The sequence below is a fragment of the Grampus griseus genome (assembly GCF_964374135.1).
Source record: "Grampus griseus genome assembly, chromosome: 4".
Taxonomy (NCBI): domain Eukaryota; kingdom Metazoa; phylum Chordata; class Mammalia; order Artiodactyla; family Delphinidae; genus Grampus; species Grampus griseus.
In genome coordinates this window covers 35,552,448-35,578,064 of record NC_138997.1, presented here as the reverse complement: position 1 = coordinate 35,578,064, position 25,617 = coordinate 35,552,448, and the positions used below count along the sequence as shown (strand labels likewise).

The 25,617-nt window shown below is 40.2% G+C and overlaps 1 protein-coding gene across 5 annotated transcripts in view; it reads left to right on the top strand.

Moving 5' to 3' along the window:
• The window catches only part of AFF1 (ALF transcription elongation factor 1), a 208,209-nt gene that overhangs the window by 148,334 nt on the left and 34,258 nt on the right, over nucleotides 1–25,617 (top strand). For 4 of the 5 annotated variants that reach the window (XM_082653067.1, XM_082653066.1, XM_082653069.1 and 1 more), the window contains 6 exons: nucleotides 3,887–3,931; nucleotides 8,889–8,975; nucleotides 9,904–9,940; nucleotides 13,539–13,590; nucleotides 24,862–24,916; nucleotides 25,043–25,080. In XM_082653067.1, the coding sequence (XP_082509193.1) occupies nucleotides 3,887–3,931; nucleotides 8,889–8,975; nucleotides 9,904–9,940; nucleotides 13,539–13,590; nucleotides 24,862–24,916; nucleotides 25,043–25,080 (314 nt within the window). The remainder of the gene's footprint in view (nucleotides 1–3,886; nucleotides 3,932–8,888; nucleotides 8,976–9,903; nucleotides 9,941–13,538; nucleotides 13,591–24,861; nucleotides 24,917–25,042; nucleotides 25,081–25,617) is intronic. The other variant, XM_082653070.1, reaches the window with a different exon arrangement.

The window sequence follows — 25,617 nt, the reverse complement described above, 5'->3', positions numbered from 1 at the left end:
TGCCTCTGACCCTGAAGGTGCGCTAGACAGGGAGGGACCTGCAAACTAGAGCTTCTGCATTCATGCAGTTAGCACAGATTGTTTTTGTTGCTGCTTTTTAATCATCCCTTGTTCTTTGAAGAAGTCTTACCTAAAGATCTTCAGCCTTAACTTGGCAGAGCTTCAGAGAGGCTGATTATTTACTCCTTGGCCACAGTGTTGAAGGGAGAGCCTGGCTTCTCTGAGTAGGGGTGGCATTACTCAGCTGGGGACCCTGTGAGGAAAGTGGGTTTTAAGGAAGGGGATTAAGCCATAATGGTTTGTTGAACTGCCCCTCCCTTTTTGGAAAGTCTCCTTCCAGTGGCAGACTTGGAGGTGCCAAGTTGTACTTTTTAAAACGAGGCAGCCGGTCCTTATGGATCTTCCTCTGCAAACAGCTGAGATACCTACTGTACTCTAGTTTGAGTCTCTAATTTGGGTCAGGGAAGAGTGGGGATATGAATCTTGGGTGGATGGAACATAAAATAGGCTCATACTATACAGACGATCTGGTAAACGCCCCCCCCCCGACCCTTTTTTTTTTTTTTTTTTTGGTACGCGAGCCTCTCACGGTTGTGGCCTCTCCCGTTGCGGAGCACAGGCTCTGGACGCGCAGGCTCAGCGGCCATGGCTCACGGGCCCAGCCGCTCCGTGGCACGTGGAATCTTCCCAGACCAGGGCACGAACCCTCGTCCCCTGCATCGGCAGGCAGACTCTCAACCACTGCGCCACCAGGGAAGGGCCCCCCCCTTTTAAATAAAGCTGTAAGGCATACCTTGGTACACACAGAAGTATTTAGAGGTAAAAGGGCATTAACTCTAACTCTCTAACTTACTCTTGAATGGCTCAGTGTAGATGTGTGGGTGGAGGGCAGGGAGAGAAAAATAGAAAGCAAACTGTGGTAGAATGCCAGCATTTGGGGAATCTGAGTGAAGGGTTTGTAGGAATTTCTTTTACTGTTTTTATTATTTTTCTGTAAGTGTGAAGTTCTTTCCAAAGAAAAAGTTGAAAATACCTTGAGCATCTTTCCATGCAAGTACACGCATTTACGTTGTTTTATGATCATTTCCAGTTATTTGCCATTATAAACAGTGCTGCATGGAGATCTTTACATATGATATATCCTCATGTATTTGGAATGGAATTCTGACACCCCTTTGAAATACTCCCACTTTCATAATGGACCTGATAAGAAAATTCACAGTACATTAACCAATTAATGCTTGAGCCTTAGACTTTAGTTAGAAATTTAAACGGGTTAAATGGTGACTGTTGAGCAATATTTATCTTACCCTGATACCAATAAACAATAATCTTTGGAAAAAATTTCTTCAGTCCTGGTTCATCTCATGTAATAAAATTTTAGGGAAAAAAATGAATCTTTTAGTGACATAAAACGTCTTGGCTAAGGGTTGATGGCTTGAGTAGTAATGAAGATCAAAAAGTCTTTGAATGTCCTGAAGTTGTAGCTTCCTGACTCCATTCTTTTGGAAGTAGTGGGCAAATGTTTTTTGCCCTCATTTCAACTGTGCCTCACTGTTTCGTTGATTGCCGTATTGTTTTTTTGTTTTTGGCTGCATTGGGTCTTTGTTGCTGTGCGTGGGCTTTCTCTAGTTGCTGCGCACGGGCTTTCTCTAGTTGCAGCGAGCGGGGGCTACTCTTCGTTGCGGTGCTCGGGCTTCTCATTGCGGTGGCCTCTCTCGTTGAGGAGCGCAGGCTCTAGGCGCGCAGGCCTCAGTAGTTGTGGCACGCAGCCTCAGTAGTTGTGGCTTGCAGGCTCAGTTGCTCCGCAGCATGTGGGATCCTCCTGGACCAGGGATCGAACCTATGTCCCCTGCAGTGGCAGGCGGATTCTTAACCACTGCGCCACCAGGGAAGTCCCTCAAAAATTTTTTAAATTGAAGCATAGCTGATTTACAATGTTGTGTTAATTCTGCTGTACAGCAAAGTGATTCAGTTGTACATACATATACATTCTTTTTTTAAATATTCTTTTCCCTTATGGTTTATCATAGGATATTGAATATAGGTCTCTGTGCTATACAGTAGGACCTTGTTGTTTATCCATTCTGTATATCAAAGCTTATTACATCTTCCAATCCCAGCATCCCACTCCATCCCTCCCCTAACCCCGTCCCCCCATGACTGCCAGATATTTTAACTGGATTCTCATTCTCATTCCAGCAGCAGATAGGATGAGGGGACTATTTAACCAGAGTCAGGAGTCATATGCTCTGTTCTGTTGATTAACTTTCAACTCCTAATTGTTGTTGTTCCTAATGACGCGTGTGAAAGATTAAAACCGTAGGATATAATTACATTTTACCCGCAGGTCAAAACAGCATTCATTGTTTCTGACATTTGTGCTATAATATTTGGTCCAGTTTTTAGGCATTCTTTAATAGTCTTGAAAAACAAAAATTGGGTAAGCAGGTCCTGTTGTTGACATGCATAATGCATAAAGGCAGGTCCAGTAGGGCCAGCAGAGAAAGGGGATACCCTTGATTCTTTGGTTATACCTCCTAACTTCCAGACCCTAACTCAAAAATAGCAAACTGCAAACATTTCAATAAAATCATCTCCATGAAATTTACATGTTTTAAAACCAGACCTAGGCAGGTCAAATTGCATCTGAATTTTGTCGTGTCCATTAGATTCAATTCCAGGAGAGTGTGAATGCTGTATGCTCTTTTCCCTTTTCCTTAAAGAAACTGGAATGAGGGAAATGGTGGATTAATAAACCCTAGATCAGGAATTAACAACCAATGCTGTATTAAATTACACTCAAATTAGAGATGAGAGCCCTGAAAAGAACCCTTTTCCATCTACACTCTGGCTGTGAGGCAAGTATTGGACCAACTGACTGGGAAGAACAGTGCTTTCTTCACAGCAGGGGCAGTAATGGGAGGGGTGTGTTGTACAGGAGTTGCCCAGGGCACTTGGCTCATGAATTGACACACAGCGAAAGCTGATATTCCATTAAAAATTGTGAAGTCAGGGGATTTGTTCCATATCTCTAGTTAAGGAAAAGTGATTTTTTTTTAAAAAAGATTTTACTTTTCCATTTTCTTTGTACTTAAAAATGTAAAGACTGTAAAATGACATTTCCTAGAAACTATGGTTGTGATACCAACAACAGCAGCTGTCATTTGTTTAGCTGGGGATAAGCAAGGTGATCTTTCCTTTAAGACCCTAGGTAATCTCCTCTCTCCCTAGGGTCTGTATCTGGAGAACTATTGTGTGTGTGTGTGTGTGTGTGTGTGTGTGTGTGTGTGTGTGTGTGTGTGTGTGTGCGCGCGCGCGTGCGCGCATAAGATGGAAATGCTGACTTCAAGTAGGGCTAGAATTTAAAATGAATTTTTGGCAGGTAAAATTTCTAATATTTTAGAATATTACCATAATATTACCATAAAATCTATCCTTGATAGGATGCTGGCCTCCTTCCTGTGGGCTCAGTAAGATGTTCAGAGTGATTGCCACCTTCATGTTCACGTAACTTGGCTCACTGGACAGATGTTGCTATAAAGCAGCAAACTAACACCACCTTCACTTTTGTTATATCTGTTATTCCCCTAGATTTACTAATGTACTAATTGTCTTTAATATACATATTTTCTACCAGAAGCTTTTGACCTAAGGGTCATAATTCGTCTGTCATTGTCTCCAGCAGAAACCTTTCCTGCACGATTAGGTCAGGTTAATCTCTCTGGTTTTATTTCATCCAGAAGGTGAAGTTTCTCCTATTTAGCTCGTAAGAGGTGGGCCCTGAGGTGATTCTACTTACAAGAGTGTTGCTGTATTAATTAATACCAGCATTCTAGTTGTTTTTTGTTTGTGTGCTAATCTTTTTCTTGCTTTTCCTGTTCAGCAGACCTACTCCAGTGAAGTCCATTGTGTTGAAGAGATTCTGAAGGTGAGCTTATTGTTATTATTTCTCGCTTAAAGAAATACTTAAGTAGGCAGACATATATTCATTTTCTTTGACTTCAATGAACAGTTGCCATTCTGAACTCCTTTAAACAGCTTCTCCCCTCATACCTCCCAAAGCAAAATAAACCAGAATAATAACAAAGGGAGTCTTAGGACATTATTGAACTATCTGACAGATTTTAATTGAAATGAAGTCTACAAACTGCGAGGCATTTGGACCAGAGTCTTACGACATCTCCCTTAAGCTTTTCTGGCTGTCTATAGAGACCCTGGAGAATTGCTCACCTCCCAGAGAGTAGATGCCCTGTGTTGCTGCAGCAGGGGGCACCAGGGGTTAAGTAGTGCTTGGTTTTCACCTCTTGGTGTTTTATAGGTGACACTTTATATGTTTGGCCTTATCGTCAGTGAGACCATGAATTTTTAAAGAGATAAAAAGAAAAATAGTAGAAAGTAAATGGACATCTTTACACCTACCTTGAAAGGGTTATTTTTTGCTCTTGTTGATTGAGACCATGCCAGGAACATTTGTGCTGCTTCTACAAATACATCATTGAATCCATTATCCATTTGTTCAGTTTTCCTTGCACGAGGATGACAGATTCCTTTTAGAATTCAGTTCCAGGAAAATAAATAAATTCTCCTGATGAACCGGCTTGCTTTCTTTTTATCAGAGAAGAATTATGTAAACTGTTATGTGTCCCATTTTGGCTTTAACTTCCAGGAAATCTAGAGCTAAATTTAATGCTCAAATACAGTAATTGTAATGACTGAGAGTTTTGTTTATTTCTCATTCCTCCTCTGTGGCTCTTAATTTTCTTCCATGTCACTTTTAATGATACTCTTACTTTACCTTTTGCTATAAGGTTTCTGATTTTTGTTTTCTGTTTTTTTTTGGAAGTAGGAGAGATATGACACATGTACCTATTAATTTTTATCCCCACTGCATACTTTTTCCTCAAAATATGCTTACCCAATTTTTTCCTTTAAGTTTTCATTGCAAAGTATTAAGTGAGGTGGTGCTGAAACCAGTAATTAAGTATATTGGTTACCTTCTCATTTGTGCAATTTTTGACAAAGGTGGTATCTAGCCAGATGTTTGGAAAACAGTTCCATTATTTTTGTCTTACAATCTTCGGTATCCTACTTTTGTAGTTAGAGTTTTCTAAGAAAGAAATACCTCTAAGGAAACATACTTTGTATTGCTGAAAATGAGAAATTTTTGCCAACCAGCAAGTAAGATTAATAACAAGATATCTTGATCAAGCTTTTGTTTTATCCTCTCCTTCTGGTATTTCTGAAATTCTTTGGTAAGATGAGTCATAAAAGAAAGAAACGACTTAGTTATGAAATAATAGCCTTAGCATTTTCTCTGAAATTGTGTGTGATTTGTTCCATGGTTATTTCAAAAGTAAATGCAACAATGTAGATTAGTTGTCTCCTGCATGTGTCAAATGCTTCTGTTAACGTTTTGATGTGTTAGTATATGACTTGTTGAGTCCTTTATGTAAGGTGATAGTATTAGAACATCAGGCAAGCATTTTTAATTTAATAAACTCGTCCATCCTCCCTCCCCTCTCAGCCAACATCACTTTAATGAGTTCTTGCTTACCTGGAAATGCTTGAAAGTCGATGGTTAATGCGAGCCACAGGTGAGTGTTTTCACTTGGAAGTCTTAAAGGGAGAGAGTAAATCGCAGGATGTCCTGGACTGAAGAGGGGCATGGGTCTCTGCTTTGTGGAGACTTAGAATCTGTCCCCTTCTCTTCTCTTTTGGGGCCTCAGTTAAGTCACATGTACTCCTTGGACTTCAGTTTCCTCACGGGTAAAATGAAGGCCCTGGGCTGGTAGATAGTAGATGACTCTAGGGTCAAATCCAGCTCTCACTCTCTGATGTAGATCCAGATACTTCCCTCTGCCTCGTGGTTCCTGTTCTTATCTCCTACCAGTAATTTATGAAGATTGCCAGGAATCCTAACACAGATCTTTCTGATGGGCAATAGAAGCAGTAAATAGTTCCCTAAAGGAGAAAATCAATCATAGACGATAGTGTTTGGTTCTCTGGTGGAAATGTTAAGAGTCTCAGTGTTTTACTGAAGGGGCATTGGTGGCCTGTGACTTGTGCAGACTGGCAGGGTAAGAAGGTAGCAGGCAACACTACCAGCAACCAGGAAATTGGTCATGCACAGGGTCCAGATGGGGATGGTGCCCTCAGTGGGTATATGGAAACGGCTCAGGTTTTCTACAGCCTGGACAGCCTTTTGGGGCAGTTAATGCAGTGCTTGTAGACATTATCTCAGTGCAACATTCCAGTGACACTGGTACAACAAGTGGTAGCATTGTACCACTCGTTGTACCAGTGTCACTGGAATGTTCATTTATTCAGCAAATACCCGTGAAGATGCATATACTTTTCTAGGCACTGGGGTGCCGTGTGAATAAGAGTCCTTCCTCTTGTGGAGACGGTAGTGGGGAAGATAAATATATAATAAAATGTCAGTTGTTGATAAGCACTATGAGTCATATAGCAGGCAAGTGATTGGAGGAAAAGGCAGAGGAAAGAGTGCAGAAGCCTCGAGGTGGGAACAGGTTGGTGTATTAGAAAAACAGCGATAACTAGACAGAGTGTCTAGAGCAAAATGAGCAGGGTGGAGAGTGGGGAGGAGATAGCAGCTGTGGCACCTGGAAGGCCAGGAGTGAAGCAGGTGCTAAGTGATTTACCCCCATTCACGTGATAAGTCATTGTTAAAGTAGGGAGTGAATTCAGGGCCCTGCAATTCTGGGCACCCTCCTCTCCTTATGGCCCCAATTCTCGTAAGGCCTAACTTCCCCTAGTAAGCTGAGCATTTAGGGAAGTGTATAAATTCTTTCACACTATCAGCAAACCACTTAAGGCCTGAAAGAGTTTATGCACTTTCCAACTGCCTAATTTAATAGCCGGGGCAGCGTTAGGCATTGAGAGTACAATAGATATTTCCTGGGAATCATTGGTGACTAAAAGTCATAGACACCATTGGGATTCTATAAAGAAATTCTTGGAAGACAGAAGGATGATACTTTCAGACACCTTTGCAATTACTACAAGTTTTTACATCATAATGTTCTCATGGTCCCATACCTTAGAGTATAGTCAAATAAATAAAACAACAGGAAACTCTTTGGTGCAGTATTAAAATTCTTTAAAAACTAGGCTTTTAATTTTTTAAGTGCTTTCTCTGACCGTGTATTCCAGCACTTTATGCTCTGAAAAATAAGTGGTCTTCGTCCACCTCTTCCTGAGAACTAAGGCTCAGAGAGCTCAAACTCCTCAGGCGGACCTGACCAGCAGGGTCAGAGTTAAGATCCAATCTGGGTCCCTGGCTCCAGAGCTGCTACTCTTTCCATTATACTTTAGTATAGAATTCCTCTTTTGTACTGAACAAAAGATGGTTAGTCAAGTGAGCAAGGGCATGATATCACCTTTAACAAAAATTACTCGAGCCAGCATCGGTTACTTTGCTTGTCACTGTGCCAGGTCATTTCTGTCTGTTCTGAGGTTCTAGCAACCCGGAGGGCGGCTGTGGGGAAGGGCAGGGAAGATGTGCGCAGAGGTGGGGAATGGGGATGCTTGCCCAGCTCCATCTCCAGTTGTTGCAAGGATCAGATGGCATTTCTGTGGTGATGGAGAGGTTGGTCAGCACTTGGAAAAAAGCACAGTGTGTAATGTAAAATAGATAGCTAGTGGGAAGCAGCTGCATAGCACAGGGATATCAGCTCGGTGCTTTGTGACTACCTCCAGAGGTGGGATAGGGAGGGTGGGAGGGAGGGAGATGCAAGACGGAAGAGATATGGGGATACATGTATATGTATAACTGATTCACTTTGTTATAAAGCAGAAACTAACACACCATTGTAAAGCAATTATACTCCAATAAAGATGTTAAAAAAAAAAACCCACAGTGTGTTGTACAGGTGAGGTAACATAGTGTTATCTGGGGTCCCCAGTGTGCTGATGGAGGGTTGCTTGTCAATCTTAAGCCAGTTTGCCTGGCAGGTCTGACACACGTGGGGATGGACTTCTTTCTCTCAGACTCCAGCGCAAAGGGGCCATTCCCTGTGCTTTCAGCCATTGGCTTCCTGGGGGACCTGATCCTGTCATTTTAGACCTTGTTTTTCTCAGCTGTAAAAGGAAGGGGCTGACGTTAATCCCCAGTGCCATTTTAGCTCTTCAACAAAGTGTGTGTGCGTGTGCATATTTGCGATTAGACACCTTTAATATGACATTTTGTTTTCCAGCAAGTGAATGTGCTTAGAAAAAAGAACTCATGTCAAGATAAATATATTAATTGGGAAGATATAGAAATCTCGCTTCCACGAAAACAGTGAATAGAAATGAAACTTCTGTTAATGAAAAGGGACGGTCACTTTTTAAGGCCTTCTCTGCAAAAGTTCTTATGTACTAATAATGTGTATCAGGGAAGGGTCAAATCCATTAAAACTCTCCCAAGTGGAACAAGTGACCTGAATTACTTGTTTGCTTAAGTCAAACAGGAAAGTTCTTCTTCCTTTGAACTTAAATAATTCCAGGAAATGCAATAAAGAAGCTGAGAGAGAAAGAAAGCATTGAGACAGGACTGAGTTTTCATAGTTACACAAACTCTGGTAATACCTACTACCGTTTTTATGCTTCATGCTGCTCAGAGTGTTAAGACCATTCCTGTTCTATGCTCTTGTTTTTCTTCTTCGAACTGATTTCTTTTCAGTTCTGTTTGTTGGAGAGCTTCAGCTTTTGAACATAGCCCACCAAGTAGGAGCTTTTTTAAAAAGTAAATGAAATAACTTTTAAGATTTCACTTTTCATTTACCATCACTCCACTCTACATTCAGTTTAAAAAGTTAACTTAAATAGCAATAAATGTTCTATTTATAATTTACCTTTTCTTCCCGTTGCAAATCTCTTTCCAGGAAATGACCCATTCATGGCCTCCTCCTTTGACAGCAATACACACGCCTAGTACAGCTGAGCCCTCCAAATTTCCTTTTCCCGCAAAGGTAATTCCTTACAAGTCTAGCAGGCAGTGCATCCACACCAGTGACAAGTGTGAAGTATCGCTGTGTGCCAGATTAATCAAGTAGTATTTGTTGAACTCTGTAGAGATTAGGTTAATATTGCAATTAATTTAGCTACTAAAGTGCTTCCTAATGCTTTCAAATACTTCACTCTCCAATTATGTCAGTAAGAACATCTTACATTTGTATAGGGTTTTGTAGCTTATGAAAGTACTCAGGACTTTACAATAAATTCATTTTTGAGGTTCTTTACCTTAGAAGAGGGACACGGAGGTGCAGGAGAATTAAGTGAGGTAGGGTGTCTGCTTCCTAGTTCAGGACTTAGATACGTTACAGATACACATTTACACTTGTCATACCTCCTACATTTTCTTAAAGTTTAATGCAATCAGCTGCATTCGTGATGGTTTTAATAGCAAGGTGAACTGCCTACTCGCACATTTCTGTTAAAGTATTTGTGAACAGTATATTAACAACACTGTCACCTCGCCTTTTCTACTTTTGGATAACATTCAGAATATAGAAATATCACCTTCAGATCTGTGTTCAGTCCAGCCTGTTACACATGCACATTGTTAATATATTATCACTCTCCTTTTCCATGATGTCATTGAGGTTTTATCTACCCAAACCAGAATTTACCATGTTAGATACTTTACACATTTTCTAATGATAGTTTTTTCTCAAAAAATGTAATTTATTATTATTGATTTTAAGGTAAAACATTATATTTTGTGTTGAAAATCCTTGACACCAAAGGAAGAATAAACTTTAGGAAACAACAGAAGCAATGCAACCTACTTTATTAAAAATTAGATGTATCAATATTTATCAGATTTAACAGTGATGCAACCTTGGATTTATAAACCTTAATATTTTATTAACTAGAGATTTTTATTTTTCTTTCTAGGATTCTCAGCATATCAGTTCTGCAACCCTAAACCAAAGTAAGTAAATATGTGGAACTGATTATTGCATTGGAGGACAAAGCATGTTTTTACTGTTTTAATGTAGAAAACATTAATGAAAAATGCTCCAGCAGAGATGAAGGCTTCCTACGGTTAAAGAATAGGAAGGAAGGGCAAACATAAAGCTGTTCTTTAGGTGGAGTTTCAGATTATTGCAAAGAGTTAACGAAGATGTTTTAGTAAAGTACCTAACAAATAAAATATAATTTGGTATTACCTCACATATGATAAATATCTTGAGAGTGACTCTAAATGCACTGTTACCCAGGAATTGTATATAAGAATAGATTGGGGTATTTTGTGTGTTTCTTGTATTTATTTTAAACAAAACCAAGAAATTTTTATAAGGAAGAGAGCACATAGTTTCTCTAGACCTTCTATATGTATTTGTCGTGTAATTCTTTTTTTGGTTCCTTTTAATGGATTGTAAATACTTGAGAATTCAGTGGGAAACAGAAGAAAGCTAACTGGATCCAGCCTTTCTCTTTATCAGTAACCTCTCGGTTCATTAAATTCTTTGTGTTCCAACTACATGCAAGGCATTTCAGGCCTTACAAAAATGACTCGTGTCTTTGCAGTCATTTAGTTCATCAACATATGGTGAGTGCCCAAGTTACGAAGTGTTAGTCTTCAAAGGATAGGGAGACCAAAGTAGGGTGCGTGGTGTGCATATATGTGTTGGGAGAAGATTGCTCATAGATATTCCATAGAGGTGACTCTTCTTGAAATATCTCCACCTTAGTCTTTTTCCTCACTTGTGTTTTTCCCTTGATTATCCTGTTGTTTAAATTGCAAGGATATGAGGAGAGTAAAAAAGATGAGAAAAACAAGAAATGAAATAATCTTCCTCTAGAACAGGGATAGGCACACTATAGCCTGAGAGTCAAATCTGTTGTACAGCTAGTTTTTGTAAAGAAGGTTTTATTAGGACACAGCCATGCTCATTCATTTATTATTATGCCACAAGGTATGGCATGCAAAGTCTAAAATATTTACTATCAGACCTTTACAGAAAATGTTTGCTGCCCCCTGCTCTAGAAGTACTGAATAAGACTTTGCAAATAACTCCTAACTAATTTCCCCCAGAGACTTCCCTGGCAGTCCAATGGTTAAGACTCCGTGCTTCCACTGCAGGAGGCACATGTTCGATCCCTGGTCAGGGAATGAAGATCCTGTATGCTGTGTGATGTGGCCAAAAATAAATAATAATAATAAAAGTAAATAAATTTCCCCCAAATGCAGAGAGATAAGCCTGATCATCTTGCACAGTATTGGGGAGACTGGGAAATCTTTTTTTCTCAACATCTTGGCAGCCTATCCAAAGATAGATAACGGGTGAAGTGGCATAAGTCTGCAGGTGGGTCACCAGCTCAGCTGTGGGCAGGATTGCTGTGCGTTCCTTTACCTCTTGCCCTTCACCCCACCCCCAAATTTGCTAGGGCTGCCAGTCATGCAGATTATATGCCTTCCACTGAATTACTTACAGCTTGCATGATTGCTACCTCCTGGTTTAGAAAGACCCTGTAATCCTTTAAACTGTCTGATTTCTCCTTTTAGCAAAATGTAGTTGAACATGAGCTGGTAAGCACTTTCTTCGCCAGGGGTGGTGGCCCTCCAGGCCTGTGGAATAGTGTAGGCTGATTCCTCCTTGCCCTGATGAGAAGTTTTCAGACACTGGCAGGTCTCCTGTAGGTCTTGGCTCAGCAGATGCTTACCTTGGGGTCTTTTATGCTGCTGCTGGAAACCCTTTTTACCTCTGTGAGAATGTGGCCTTTGGGGGGCCTAGTTGGATCCTGGAGGGGTCTGGTTGTTGTATGTTGGATGAAGAAGGAATGGAGTGTGTGCAGATAAAGCTTTCAGAAAAGTGGAGTGTGACATATATTTCTCAAAGTATGCCCAGCAAGATAATTCAAATTTCTCGAAAAATTGTGGTTTTTTTGAATAAACGAATGGGGGCTGTTGAATAGTGGGGGGATGGGTGGGAGCACAGTGGGCCAAGGACAGAGTCTATAAAAGAGAGTGCTAGCAAATCACGAATAGATATGTGACGTGAAACCAGGTGAGGGTGACTGCAGCCCCATCCTAGTGCTTCTACAAGGGAGCCCCGCCAGCTGACAGTCTGTAGAGAATGAAGTATAGGGATTTTACTTGTATGTCCCAGTATTTATGTTCGCATGTGCAAAAAACACGGCTGCCTAAGGATTACCAGAGCCTCGTTGAGCTTAGGACCGGGTCAAGATGACTGTGTAGGAGTACATGTGAATGTACTTTAGCCCCTCTAATTTGTAGTGCCAGCCCTAGCTTGCTAGCCAGAAGGGCAAGCAATTTAAAAATATCATATAAGAGCTGCTGCCACCATGAGGATAAAGCGTTTAATTGCAAATATTCAAGGGCCTCCACATGACATTAGTGGTCACTCTCCTCACCCCTGTCTGAAAGGCACCCGTATTTCCATTCCCCTTCTGCTTCAGGTCCGTATTACCTCAGGCCTAGACAAACACAGCCTCCCAGCTGGTCTGCAGCCTCCACACTTAACATTTCCCATTCCTTTCTAGGTTACATCAGGTAGCACCCGCAGGTTAATCTTTCTGAGGAATAGCTGCATCGTGCTTTGGAGATGTCTCATTCCCTGACAACTGAAGTTTTAACATCCTATTGTGGCACTCAGAGCCCTCTAAAATCTGACTTCCCTGGTCCCCCCGTGCTGCCCACCACACATTCTGCACCCCAGCCTTCCCTTCTCATAATCTGTACCATTTCAACTCCTCCCATGTTCAACCTTCGCTCACTGTCTCTTCTGCCTGAAGGCCTTCCCCACCCTCATCTCCCTCTTGCCAGCAGTCATTCTGTCAAAATCTCACCTATCCTTTGTGACACAATTAATTTTGTTTCTTTTCTAATTTGCCGCCTTTTGTCATGACCAACAGAGTGACCAATCTGTAGATTCCTGGGACAGTTCATTTAGATGATTGATTTTCGTGCTGATTTTGCATTGCCTAGGGTTGTAGATAACACGTGCCTGTTTGATGTCCCTCAGTCAGCTGTACACTCATCGAGGACGGGGTCAGATGCCTTGAACATGTTGGTGTCTAATAGGCAGTTGGTAAATAGCAGTTGAATAAACGAATGGGGGCTGTTGAATAGTGGGGGGATGGGTGGGAGCACAGTGGGCCAAGGACAGAGTCTATAAAAGAGAGTGCTAGCAAATCACGGATAGATATGTGACGTGAAACCAGGTGAGGGTGACTGCAGCCCCATCCTAGTGCTTCCACAAGGGAGCCCCGCCAGCTGACAGCAAGGAGAGTCTCCTGCCCATGGCAGTGTGGTCGGCATGCCGGTTGGCGCTTTCAAAGTGTGTTCGCTCATTTTAGGGCTTTCCAGTTCTGCGCAAGCCCTCTCTCTAGACGTAACATAAATGTTATTTTATAAGCAGTGTATAGCACTCTGGTTGACATAATTTAAGTATACTGAGTGTTTAGGTTAAAGTAGGGGGACAGCAAAAAAAGAAGGAATTTATAGCTAACGGTCTCATGAATTTGTCATTGTTCTCCTCTGATCATTTTTCCCTCACTCACAGAACAATATGATACATCTTCAAAAACCCACAGTAATTCTCAGCAGGGAACATCGTAAGTAAAATTCTTTTTTTTATTAAAAGTTTATAATATAACATTGTAATTTCCCATGTAAATCTGTTGCTTAGATTTTTTTTCCTCCTTGCTTTCAAGTAATGACTCATAAAATACTGCTGCAGTGTAAAGGGAGGAAATGACCAACATTTCTATTTGGATTAAATTGTCCTGTTGAAGGTTTAGGAACCTTAAGATTTTGCTAAGGAGTTTTCTCAAAAAGAAAGGCATTTGAGCCATTATTTACATATTAACTGTGGAAAATAGAAGGTTTTAGCTTTATAAATTTCAGTCTTAAATAGTTTTAGCTTGTGGAAACAAATTTCGGGGGATGTGCACAATTTCAGACTTTCTGCCACTTTTTTGGCCTAGTTTTAACTAATAAAGAGTGAGTCTTACTGCCCAGCTGTGCTTTATTAAGGCCAAGTAAGTCCAGATATATTTTGGGTTTTTGGAACAGTTGAAACTACATAGTAAAGATTTTTAAACCAGCATTTTGACCCAATTTGTCATTTCTTGGTGGTATTGAACTAGTATTTCTTTCTTTTCATGACTAGCAGTGGTTCAGGGACTAAGTGAGGAGGCCTTTCTCTCCTCAGTATTTGATCAGTTACTAACACAGAGTTGCTAGTTTCTGAGGATTTCAGGTTCAAGCTCCAGCTTTCTTCTATTTTCGAGGCATAGGATTTGTTCCGTGTATTTTGGGAGGGGGTGTTGCTGTGGACTGAATATTTTAAAAACTGTACAGTTGAGGCAAAGAGGTTCTTTTATCTCCTCACCATGACTGAATACGGAACGGGGTTAAATCACTATTCCTAAGTGCCAAGTCCTTGATGCAATTGTTTTCACATCTCCACAGCAAAGTAAGAAAAAATAACGATTTGTTGTTGTTGTTAACAAGATAAATTTATTGGGAGTTCCCTGGAGGTCCAGTAGTTAGTTAGGACAGTGCGCTTTCACTGTGGAGGGTACGGGTTTGATCGCTGGTCAGGGAACTAAGATCCTGCAAGCTGTGCGGCACGGCCAAAAACAAAAAAATAAAAAATTTTTTAAAAAGATAAGTTTATTATAGTTTGAAGGATGGATTTTTGTATGTGTAATAAAAATCTGTTTCATTTGTGGTTCTGGCTGATGGTGAGGTTTTGCTTATTTTTATTGTCCTTTACTAGAAAAAAAAATTAACCCTATGTTATTCTTTGCCTGTTTCTTTTTTGGCCTTTTCTTTTTTCCCCTTTCATTTTGTTAAAAAAAATTTTTTTACCCTTGAGTTCTGAAAGTCTAGAATCACCGACTTAGCTTAACCAACGACCTCCTCCTCTAAATATAATCTATCTGATGCCTGGTGGAGAATAGACAGGACGGTGCCAAGGACCACACTTACAATAATTGTGTGGACTCTCTGTGACTTCCCCAAGGGTTTACACCTTGTGCTGTTTGTGATGGTTGATAGTAAAGCTGTTTAGACCATAAGAGGCCCCGGCTGATGGTCTTTGGCGGGGGCAGCAAGGAAAGGGGAGCTGAGAGCATCCCACTTGGCAATAAGAACAGAAAGGAGGAGCTCCCTGGGGAATGAGCGGGTGGAAGCAGTGGCACCAAAGGGAGGAAGTGGCTGTGTCCCTGGGAAGTGTGTGTAGAGGAAGAAAGGCAGCTGGGTCTGATCTGGGCCCGGGCGGGCCAAAGCTGCAGCCTCCCACACCAACTTTCATCAGCTTTCCTACGAGGTAGTTGATAGGGATTCGGACCATTTTCTGTGACAATTTTGCTACTCAGAGAAATGGGTGGTTCTCCTGATTTAAGTGAGTTAAACCATTGAAGTCAGAGGTGCCTGCAAGTTTATATGCTCATATATTGTGACATATGTAGTGTTTTCTAGATAAAAACTATTGGTTTACCCTATATAAAATTACCTAGAGGGGAGAACTTCCCTGGTGGCGCAGTGGTTAAGAATCCGCCTGCCAGTGCAGGGGACACAGGTTCGAGCCTTGATCCGGAAAGATCCCACGTGCCACGGAGCAACTAAGCCCTGTGCACCACAACTACTGAGCCTGCGTTCTAGAGCCAGTGAGCCACAATTACTGAAGCCCTCGCGCCTAGAGCCCGTGCTCCGCAACAAGAGACGCCACCGCAATGAGAAGCCCGCAACGAAGAGTGGTCACCGCTCGTCTCAACTAGAGAAAGCCCGCGTGTAGCAACGAAGAATCAACACAACCAAAAATAAAATAAATTAATTAAAAAAATTTCTCTTAAAAAAATTATCTAGAGGGAATTCCCTGGCGGTCCAGTGGTTAGGATTCTGCGCTGTCACTGCTGGGGCCTGGGTTCGATCCCTGGTTGGGGAAATAAGATCCTGCATGGCTGCGCAGTGTGACCAAATTAAAAAAAAAAAATTACCTAGGAAAGGATATTTGTTTTGATCCTAATAAACTTGGAGAAGGAATGAAAGTAGGGCCTAGTACAGGTGAAGAGGACAAGAGTGATAGAGAAAAGAAGATAATACTGAGACTGGGTGGATACGAAGGGTTGTGTGTGGTGGGGCTGATGGTATTGATAAGTGCCAAAATGAAATGTACCTATGGGAAAAAGAAATCACTTTTATGGAGCTTGGATGAAAGCAGTGTCCCAATTAATCTGTAGAGTACAGTCGTTGTTTCAGAGTTAGTATGGCACATCTCTTAGTGCTCGAAGGTTAATTTGATCTAGTGTCAGCATTAGGGTTCTTTGACAAGCAGTTAAACTGTTTTGAATGTCACATAGTGTGGCAGGGAGATGGTCTAATGCACTTTGAATGTCAGGAAAGAAAATGTTAATTACAGGGTCATTTGTACTTCGGTTTTAAAAATCCATATAGGTCTTACTGCTTTTTCTTTCAGAGTTACTAGTACTTAGGCCTCCTTACAGAAGCAGAGCAGTACATATAAAAGGGAAAAAGAGGGGCCTGGCACTAGAGAATAAACTGTGGAGAGTCTGTATTAACTCTCACATCTGTCCAGACTTGAGGGCAGGGGACGGTTAGCCAGCTCGTAGAGGATGTAGGTGTGAAAGAAATGTGCTAAATCTGTTACTTTTAATCTCTGTAGTTGAAGCTCTAGTTAATTATCAAATGATGAATTCTTTCTACCAGGTACCTCAGGGAAGTGATAAGCTAGGGATCCAGTGCTATTTGCCTCTAAGTTTGAGCGGGGGTGGGTGGGTGGGGGGGGAATGTTGGTTTAAGGGCTCCTAGCTTTGGAATCCTCTTCCTTTCCACGACTTGGGTCTGTTGAGTTCTCAGGGCAAAGTACCAAAGTATTTCCTTTTTCTGTACAGCTATTACGTCCTTCACGTGATTGTGGATAGTTCCCTTTCTGTACAGTCAAACACAGTGTCCTAATGTCAGTGCTTTTGCCAACCTCTCAAAAGGGATAACGTGTTAATGTTTTAGAAACTATAGAGCAGTTGATGGGCATTATTGTGGCTAACTTCCTTCTCCCTCCCATCCCCTACCCTAGCCCCAAACTGCCAAGTCCTTACTAGATGGTGCCCTCCTTTATGTTTCTTATTTTTGCTTCAGAAATCGTCACTACCTATTTAGACTAAGAGACAGAAATTAGCAGTTATAGCAATTTGGAATTTTTATTACTTACTTGGGAAGTTTCTTTTGAAATGAGGGAAGTATTTGGATGTGAAGATTGGGATTGTCCTGGAAGTGTGACGAGACGGAATGGTGCAAAGTTAATAAAGGCTGGGAAGAGTCTGATACCTTTCTAATGAGCCTGAGTTTTCAACTTCTGCTCAAAGCATTATTTTAAATATCTTGCTAAAAAAACTAAGGAAGACCCAATCTATCAGTTTACTGCAGTATAAAATCATCGCATCAGGACAAGTGTCAGAATTAAGTCTGAAGAAATGCCTTGCTTGTTCGTTTAAATCATATTTGACCTAAGGAAAAAAGTTTTTTACTTTTCTAGGTAGTTCTTTTTGTCTTATTTTTAAAAGTTGTGCGAGATGCGAACTAGTATATATAGAATGGATAAATAACAAGGTCTTACTGTATAGCACAGGGCACTATATTCAATATCCTGTGATAAACCATAATGGAAAAGAGTATAAAAAAGAATGTGTACTCTGTGTGTGTGTGTGTGTGTGTATATATAACTGAATCATTTTGCTCTACAGAAATTAACACAACAATTATAAATCAACTATAATTTTTTTTAAAAAGTGCTATATGAAGGTGTCTTACCTGGGATCTTTATTTCAATTGACAGCTCTGACTTAAAGTGCTGTTTGCTGATAAATGTATGGTTGAAGTAGCAGAGCTCACCCTAATGGGCAAAACTTATAAATTATTTGTCCTTGAGATTATACCCCTATCCCTTATTAACAGTTCTTCAGCTCTTCTGAAAACAAGTAACAAACATTTGGGCTGGTCAGTAATACATTTGTAGGTCTACATTAAACCTTCAGCTTCTCAGAATGTAAATGGAGATCTTGTTGTTAATAATAATTCTCAGTTCTCAAATATCTGGCATTGCTGGAAAAAGATACACTTTATTTTCACTCCAAACTTAACAAGTGATTGTGAATCCAAAGTTATTGTTATTCATAACTATTTTATTAATCTAAATATAGAAGGAAATGTTCTGTTTGTTTTCAAGAGAAAAAGTAGAGGTGTAAAATGAAAGAGAATAAGGAATATAGCTTTTTTTTTTTTTTTTTTTTAGTGAGTTACTATTAGCCATGCTATGGAGAAATGAGAATTTGTAATATTGGATATTGAAGAAATTTTCATGCTTAGGTAAAAGCAAACAAATGGTCATTATGTGCAATGTTTAATCTGCTTATTTCAGAATTATAGTTACTAGGACACATTAAATCAATATTTACAAAATGCTGAAACTCCCAAATGCAGAATCACCTCCTTTCATGGTAGAATTATAGTCTTTTGGAATAGTCAGTTTAATTCTTGAGGTTCTGGCTTTAGGAGACAATATTCTAGGATCCCTTGCAGGACAATATTTAACTTAACACTGTATACAAATTTATGCCGGAAACTTGCATAATATTGAAGGGATATTTTGGTGAGGCTATGAAATGAAGCATATTTTAAATAATTATAAAAATACTGCTAAGGTGCTGGAAGATCATCTTCTTCAAAGTATTCCTCTTGGAGCTATATATATTTCTTAAATGATGGCTTGAACTACTCTGGGAGCACCCCTTTAGGATAACATATACTTCCGTACTTGGTCTTAGACCAAAGGTCAAATAAAATGGACAAGAAGAATAAATTTATCAAGTGCCTGGTTTATAATAGGTAAGTGTTACGTAAATGGGTTTGCTTATGTTCTACATAAGAAAAGTCATTCTCATCGTTCTTTAACATGCTTTGACCCCAGTTATATAAATATTGGCCTCTGGGCTGGATGCCAGGCTATTTGGAGATACTTACAAAAATTGCTTCCACTCATCCATTCAGTACATAATTATTAAATACACGCTGTGTGCCCAGTGCTGGTTTAGGTACTTGGGGAAATAGTAGCCAGTGAGACAAAGTCCTTGTCTTCCATGCCTTGTAACTCAATGCGGGTGGCATGTAATACAAACTAGGTGATGTGACAGAGACAGGCTTGAGGAAGCAGGGTTGTTTTTTTTTTTGGGTGGTGTTGATACTTCTGGGAGGCTCAGGAAAGGTCCCTCGGAGAAGGTGACATTTGATCTGGAGCCTGAATGACGAGAGGGAGGCAGATAATACTTGCCACCTTTAAAGGGCCTTGATGGGCTACAGGCTCTGAAGACATTTGAAAACTGCTAGGGAGTAATTCTTATTGGAAGTGACTGCTTTGAAGTATTCATTTGCATCTGGAAAACATGGTTTTAAGGGTGTCCTTAAGAGTCTATTTAAGTCTCATTTTTAATCATGCTGCTAATTTACTACAGTAAGTGACCCCAGATTAATTTAAGCATAGATTGAAAAATTGAGCAAGATGTTTTTATTAGCCCTAAAAGCAGTTGGTACATTCCCCCCACTCTGGGTTGCTGGGTTTCTAAAGCAGCAAGGTGTTGTTTACTTGCACAAGAATTCATATTCTCCCCGTCCATTCCCACCCCTTTCATCCACCCTGCAGAGGCCTACAAGGCCCTCTATAACCTACCTCTCCACCTCCTCTCCTATACCCCCCCAACACACACACACACACACACACACACACACACACACACACACACACTCACTCACTCACTCACTCACTCACTCACTCACTCTCTGGCCACATTGGCCTCTTTGCTCTTTTCTATGCCTTAATCACCCTCCCCATTTCCTGCATTGTGCTCCCTCCTCCTTTCAGGTCCCTCCTTGTATGTCATCCCCTTATCAGTACAGTCTTCCCTAACTACCCTAACTAGAACAACCCACACCCATCCTTTCTCTTTTATGCTTACTTCCCGCTCCCTAGGCTTCTTACCCATTGAGAAAGAATATAGTTTGGTTATTTATCTCCCTTCCCTAGACTCTGAGTGCACAACAGCAGGGGTTTCTGTCTGCTTAGAGTTGTATCTGTAAAGTCTAGAGCAGGGCCTGGCATATAGTAAGTACTCAGGATAAATGTAGAAGGAAAAACATTGCACATAAACTTGGTTAAATACCTATAAACAACGTTTAATAGAAATATAATTTTCAGCAATAATTTTTCTAGATTTTCTTTCTAGTTGTCCAGAATGTCATCTTATACTAGTACCTTATTTATTGTACTTAATGATTTAATCTTATTTATTAACTTTAACTTTTCCCTCATTTATACTCTTGTGATTTTTCTAATCTTCACTTCATCCATGGAGTTTAAATAATCTTTTATACCTTTGGCTGCAATTTTTGCCTTATCAACTGCTAGGTCATTTACTATAGTGAATCACGTACCAAGTCACTTTTCCCTCTGCGCTGTTAGTCCACCATCTCCCGTAGACAGTCTCTCCATTAATTTGAATTCTGCCAACTGCTGTCGCCATTTGGAGAGTCCCCCTTCTATGTTGTGTTATAAGGGATTAAGGTCTGCTTTTTCATTTTTAAAAATTTATTGTATGCGGAGCCCTCTTTCTAACTCATCACCTCCCATCATCTCCTACAAAAAGCATTTGCAGTCCTTATTTCTGCCCTGTATCAAAAAAGGAAAGTATAGGCTTCCCTGGTGGCGCAGTGGTTGAGAGTCCGCCTGTCGATGCAGGGGACACGGGTTCATGCCCCGGTCCGGGAAGATCCCGCATGCCGCGGAGCGGCTGGGCCCGTGAGCCATGGCCGCTGAGCCTGCACGTCCAGAGCCTGTGCTCCACAACGGGAGAGGCCACAGCAGTGAGGGGCCCGCGTACCGCAAAAAAAAAAAAAAAAAAAAAAAAGGAAAGTATGTTCTCACATGCTCATTAGTGGTTTCTGAAAAGTAGGTATCAGTTTATTTGCCATTTTGAGCACATCTAATACCAGGGTTGTGACTATTAACTGCAAGTTAAGTACCGTGAGCTTGCCTTCACTTGCTCTTTTCCAAATAAAAGGTATGGCCCGATCATAGGAAACGTTAAGCCAAGAAATCAGTGTATTGAAATAGTTTTGGAGTTCTGAATTGAGATGTTACAGAATATTGGCAGTTGAAGCTTTGGGTAAGCCCAGTACGAAGGAGGAATGGAAGAGCAATAAAGGCTTGTCTGGTGTGTCTTCACACAGTAACAACGGGGCTCTGAGTTGCTGAAGCGTGCCTGCCGGAACCTGTGTGCAGCTCTTTCAGCTTTGCAGAACAGCTGTCTGAAGAATGCATTTGTACAAAGGGGTTTGAGGATTGTTTGTAACCTTTAAGTAAGAAGTTTACCTAACTGACAATGTAAAATGTGAAACCTACACGATAGTTCAAAGAGTTGCTTTACCTGAGCATTTGTCTCCTTTTGAACAGTGCCAAGCTAAGCCATATGGTGCCATATGCTTCGAAATAACTGGTTTGCTTGGAGTTTGGAAATGAAATTAGTTATTTAACCAGTTTAAACAGTATATAAAGTTTAAAGTTCATTTACTTTCATAGGAGAAAAATAGTGTATTCATTTTATTCCAGCAGTATAGTTCCTGTTTTCTTTTAAACCAGAGTCTTTCTCTCAGTGGGTTCTGGAACTTAGATTTCATTCCCTCAGTTAGGTTTTCTAACCACTGGTCCTATATTGGCCAGAGCAAGGAGATGGTATCTGATGGAATGGCTTTTGCATGCAGGCTCTAGCATATACCAGCTTCATGATCTTAGGCCAGTTAGGTGGCTGTTCTGAGCTGTTTCCTCATCCTTAGAATGTGAGGGGTTGATCAGAGTCAGCCCATGGGGTTATGAGTAAAAGCAATGCCTGTTAAGTTCAGATTACATAAAGGGCACAGCTATGTGGTACTGTCACTTATTCAGCAAAAGAGATGCTGTTCATTCAGCCAGCTTCTTAGGGTACCTGCCAAGTTCTAGATAAAGAAAATATGAAGACAAAAATGACTTGATCCTGCTTCAGAAAAGCTTACAGTTGAGTATGTCCCTTGGGTCTTATGTTTCTTGACCTAGGTTTTATTGGTATAAATGAGACTAGATCTAAGAGATTTGCTTCTCTTTTAGTGGGTGCAAAGGGGTTCACCCAGATGTGCTGCAATTTGTCATCTCGACATTGAAAGACCGGTCTATTATATATAGAATATAATATATGAAGTATAGTGTAGTAATTTAGTGATGTGCTTGGCTTCAAATATAATTATTTGTGGCACAGTAGGGGGGTTTTTAGCAACTGATCCATTTAAACATAAAACCTTTACCTGTCATCAGGTTACAAATTTCCCAACTATACAGATCCTTTTTTAAAAAAAAAAAATTGTGATGGCAATTATGATTAATTTTCTGTATTAACAAAACTTGGTTAAGGTTTTTTTGTTGTTTTTTTAAAATAAATTGCCCCATTTTTTGATGTTCAGAATAAGGGGTTTCTTTTTCTTTATTTTTTCTTTATTTTTTTGGCTGCATTGGGTCTTCATTGCTGCATGCAGCCTTTCTCTAGTTGCAGCAAGTGGGGGTTACTCTTTGTTGCAGGGCACGGGCTTCTTGTTGCAGTGCACGGGCTTCTCGTTGCAGTGGCTTCTCGTGGAGCACGGGCTCTAGGCGTGTGGGCTTCAGTAGTTGCAGCATGTGGGCTCAGTAGTTGTGGCACACGGGCCCTAGAGTGTGCGGGCTTCAGTAGTTGCAGTGCATGGGTTCAGTAGTTGTGGCTCACAGGCTTTAGAGTGCAGGCTCAGTAGTTGTGGCACATGGGCTTATGTGCTCCGCAGCATGTGGGATCTTCCCGGACCAGGGCTCGAACCCATGTCCCCTGCATTGGCAGGCAGATTCTTAACCACTGTGCCACCAGGGAAGCCCTCGGACAGCATTTTTATGGGCCCTTCTATTCCCTAAGAGCAAGTGGAGCTAAAAGCAGAACATATACTTTCTGACTTACTGAACATATCTCATATACTTTCTCACTTGAGGAGAGTATATGTACGGAAACTGGGCATTCAATAGCTAAGCAAACAACTTACAAGGTATTTAGTAGTCCGCTGCGTGCAACAGGAAGTGTGTTTGAATTACATGATCACTGCTGTTTCAGGAAATTAAGGCAAATCAGCTTTATACAAAACAAACCCAGTTACTAAGAAATAAAGAGGTCCATTTACTGTGGTTTTGTTGGTGGTGGTTAACATGGAATATACTTTGCCAGATTTGTTTTTTCTGGTTGTATTATACCTAACATTTATTCCAAAGATATATCTTTTGCTTGTGTGTATCCCAGCCAAGGCATTTTTAGCAGTAAACCTGTTGAGTGACTCCTTCTTGTACACCATTAAGATTGCTGCCGCCAAGTTGTACATCCAAAGGCTGTGTCTTCTAGCCTTGATAAAATAGTTTAGCTTCTGCTAGATACATGTTGAGCAAGATCTACATTTACAAGTAGCTAACAGTTTTTATTTTTTAAAAGAAACTTATCACAAGATGTTTTTAGTGCATTTGTTGGTGAAAATAAGTCCTTGGCAGAATTACAACATTGCATGTAGGCGGTCTTTTTGAAAGAGCCAAGTTTTACCATTTATTTTCATTAGAAAATATAGTGATTTTTACCATGGATTCCCAAAATAATAATGCCTGCTTACTTTAGTGGGAGGTAGTGGGTTTGCAATAAAAATCGTTGGTCAGAATATTGAAGAGGTATTTTTAGAAATACTGAAGGATTGTAACTTCTTAATATAATTTGGTTTTTGGAACATCAGTAATACTCAAGCAGATTTTTTTTTTTTTTCCAATTTCACTTACATTTCCTCAAAGAGTCATGCCTGTAAATTTTGGGGGATGTCGGGGGGAGCAATTACAGATTCATTCCTTTGATTTTGGATATCTCCATGAAAAAGTAAAGGGGAGGGGGTAGGGAAGGGGCTAAGATTTGAGTAAACAAAGTACAGATTGGAAAATGTTTGCTTTTAATATTTAGGTTCATCGTAAACTTGAATGCCTAGAGAGAGGTATTAATATAACTTTGTGGACATGAACTGAGTTTTTATTTTTACCTGAATGATAGCAGGAAGGTTAAACATAGTTTTTAGACAACAGTATTATTTGTATTACTACTCTTTTCACGGATTAGTGTTCAAGCACCCAGAAGAAGATATTTGTGTGTGTGAAAAAGTTCAATATTAATAATGTCTTTGGACAGAAACGTAACATAACTGCACTGTTTGGTGACAGTTGTATTTTTATGTATTTATTTAATTCGTATATAGCACTTTTTAAGTGCCTGGCACTGTTCTAAGTACTTTACAGATATTCATCCAGTATTAACTCATTTAATGGTTAATCATTTATTCGAGTTGTTAGAGACCATAGAAGAAAATAATTTGAGGGTATTGTATATTTTTCTATTTTATTTATTTTTGTTGTTGTTGTTTCTTCTGTTTGTGTGGACCTGGGACCCTTAGTCTCAGGGCTGGCAACAAATCACTTGCAGAACTTGTAGCTCTGCTTTTAATGCTCATAACGTGTGAAAGACTCAGTTTTGAAATGATAAGGAGTTTGGACTGAACTAGTTTCTGTGTTAAAATTGTAAAACTTAACATTTCCAAGAAAATAAAGCATTTGATGAATAAATAAAAGTTATACCTGTCCCACCCCTCTTTTGTTTCATTAAGCATATTTTTTATGTTTACATGCTAAAAGAAGTTGTTAGACGTTATTTTAAATTCTACAATGTCTCTATCCCTGCCTGTTCTAGCATGCTCAAAGATGACCTTCAGCTCAGTGACAGTGAGGACAGTGACAGCGATCAAGTAAGTTCTGTACACCCCACAGTACCAGGAATTCATTTAAATCCATGTAACATTTCTGAGCCGCTTATCCTAACCTGTTTTTTTGTTTTTTTCCTGGTCCTTCTTCCCCTTATTGTGAATGCCTAGACCCCAGAGAAGCCTCCGTCCGCATCTGCACCTCCAAGGTACTGTGTTTGGGTTTCTCCCCATCTGTACAAAATGTTTGCTTTTTTCTACCAAATGGGGAAGTTACAGCCTTATTTAGTATTTTCATAGCTTCTTCATGGGAGAAGGAGATGGATGATCATAGTTAAAAGAAAGTACCTGTTTAATATTTTGGAAGCTTAAATCAGCCCTAGAGAGGTTGTTAACTCTATGAAAGAGAGTCCCTGCGTCCACCTAAATCTTTAGTCAGTTTTGTATGTGTAAAATTTGAGCATTTAAAATAAGCTTAAATCACTTTCATCAGTATTATGTAACCAGTATTTGAAAAGTTACACTGAAGAGCTCAGTGTTTTTATGAAAGTGACAGATTTGCTCTGTTTTCAAAAATTAAAGCTGAATTATTTCTAGTAATTGTTTTCCATAGTGCCTGTCTTCATAGTTATATGAATTTTCTAATTGTTTCAGTTGCTTTAAAAGATGACCTGCAGGGGACTTCCCTGGTGGTCCAGTGGTTAAGGCTCCACGCTCCCAATGCAGGGGACCCGGGTTCGATCCCT